The sequence below is a fragment of the Protopterus annectens genome, chromosome 5.part1 (genome assembly GCF_019279795.1).
Source record: "Protopterus annectens isolate FY-2018-M chromosome 5.part1, PAN1.0, whole genome shotgun sequence".
In the NCBI taxonomy this organism is placed as follows: domain Eukaryota; kingdom Metazoa; phylum Chordata; order Ceratodontiformes; family Protopteridae; genus Protopterus; species Protopterus annectens.
Window position 1 is genome coordinate 681,220,132 of NC_056736.1, and position 2,037 is coordinate 681,222,168.

Here is a 2,037-nt window from a genome sequence, read left to right on the forward strand (position 1 = left end):
AGGGATTCCTAGACTAGTATACCTGCATGGTTAACAAAGTGAAATAAATAAATAACTAAAGCAAACCATTGCTGAACTGGCATTACATTTGCTCTAAGTTGTTACTTTCTTGTTTCATCGCATGTTTTAATATGTAATAGTTTATTTCTATAGTCCTATTAATAATATATCAGAGTTACAAAACTGAATGTGATATATGCTTTATACTGTTAAGGTTTACAAAATGTCCTGGTTAACATCATTTTTGTGCTGTTTTCTGCAGGTGATCATGGATACCATATCACACATTTTGCTAAAAACACCAGCCTGTGTTTGAGCTGATACGTGACAATGCTTTACCCACCTCTAAGGTTTGGGTACTTTTTGTTGAAATTATCAAACCACCCCAGGTGGCACACCATAAATAATGAAAGGTGTCTCAGTAAATGTTCTCAGCCAGCATTAATGTTGTGGTTAATTCTGGGACTGTCAGCTGCCCCTTGTAAAGTCTGCTGTTTAACATTTAACATTGGACTAATAGGACCATGGAGGTGTGATCCTTTATTTTCCAAAGCCCTTCCTCATGTGGCTGCAAAGCTTGCTGTAGACAGGATTAACAAAGACCCATCCTTAGACCTTAGATACTGGTTCGACTACATCTTACTTGAAGAGGACTGCGAAACATCAAAGGCACTATCTGGATTTACTGGCTATGAAAGGATCTCATCAGCATTTCTAGGTCCTATGAGCCCTGGCTACTGTGACGGTGCTGCACTTTTAGGGAAAAACTGGAACAAGGCAATATTTTCATGGACATGCACAAACTACGAGCTTGACAATGCAAACTATTACCCAACATTTTCAAGAACGTTGCCCTCACCCTCAAGAGTTCTGTTTAGTATAATGAAATATTTTGGTTGGGCTCATGTTGCTGTTATTTCTTCCAATGAGGATATTTGGGTCGCTACTGCCAGCAAAGTTGCCAATGCTCTAAGGAACTATGGACTTCCTGTTGGAATTGTTTCCGCAATGGGAAGTAATGGTCAGGAAATTAGAAGAACTTTAGAGAAGATCAAAGCAACTGATGATGTCAGAAGTAAGTCACACGATGTAGTGCATTGTGGGCCGCCAGATTATTTTATTTACTTGCTTGTTTGTTTGTTTATGTTTTAGTAACTAGGCAGTGCAAATGGAGAAATTAATCTCCACAGGTGACTCAGATAGAAAAGTTTCAGAATACAGTAATAAAAAGTAAACATGAAGGAGTTAACAACAGAGCATACCATGGAGACACAGAAATAAAAAGGTTTACAGTTGTACAGTTGGATTAAAACAAATTATAGCAATTTACGCAATTAAACTAAATGTTCAGATACCTCTATGAATATTTCATCAGCAATGCAGAATATTCAGTAACAGTCCTATTCACACAGATGCAATACAGTAGTGAAGTTGTATAATTAAGCAATAACCCATGCCTGGGTGTGGGTAATGCTGGATTTACCCATGGTTGGTGTGGTTTGGTCACAAGGGCGAAGCCCAAGTGGCCAAACAAAGACAAACGTGGGTAAATCCAGCATTACCCACACCCAGAAGTGTGTTATTGCTATAATACAATGACATCATTTAAGAAAAAAAATACTTACTTTTCTTAAATAATGGCATTGTATAATGTCACCTTGCTGCATTCCGCAGCTGTCCAGTATTCTGTGGCAGTTCTGATGTACTGCGCATGCGTATGGTTACACAGTATATCAGAGCTGTGTGTGGAACAACTGAGAAAGGAAGATCTCTGTTGCTTTTAAAAACGTGTCTCGCTATGTTAAAAGAGTAACATAGCGAGACAGCTTTAAAAAAAGCAACGGAGACAGGAAGATGTCCATTGCTTTTTTTAAAGCTCACTATATTAAACTCGTTTAACATAGCGAGATACCAGCAACGGAGCTCTTCCGTTCTCCATTGCTGTCCAACGCACAAAAAAAAGACTCATACTAATGAAAAAAGTCTGGGCGACCGGACCTTTTTCCATTAGTATAAGTCTGATTTACAACGAGCATG

At 38.4% G+C, this 2,037-nt stretch overlaps 1 protein-coding gene across 1 annotated transcript in view; it reads left to right on the forward strand.

Moving 5' to 3' along the window:
* The first annotated feature begins 444 nt into the window (after positions 1-444).
* The window catches only part of LOC122803256 (retinal guanylyl cyclase 2-like), a 665,947-nt gene continuing 664,354 nt past the window's right edge, over positions 445-2,037 (forward strand). Inside the window, exon 1 of the mRNA XM_044072849.1 lies at positions 445-1,075. Coding sequence (XP_043928784.1) covers positions 445-1,075 — 631 coding nt within the window. The remainder of the gene's footprint in view (positions 1,076-2,037) is intronic.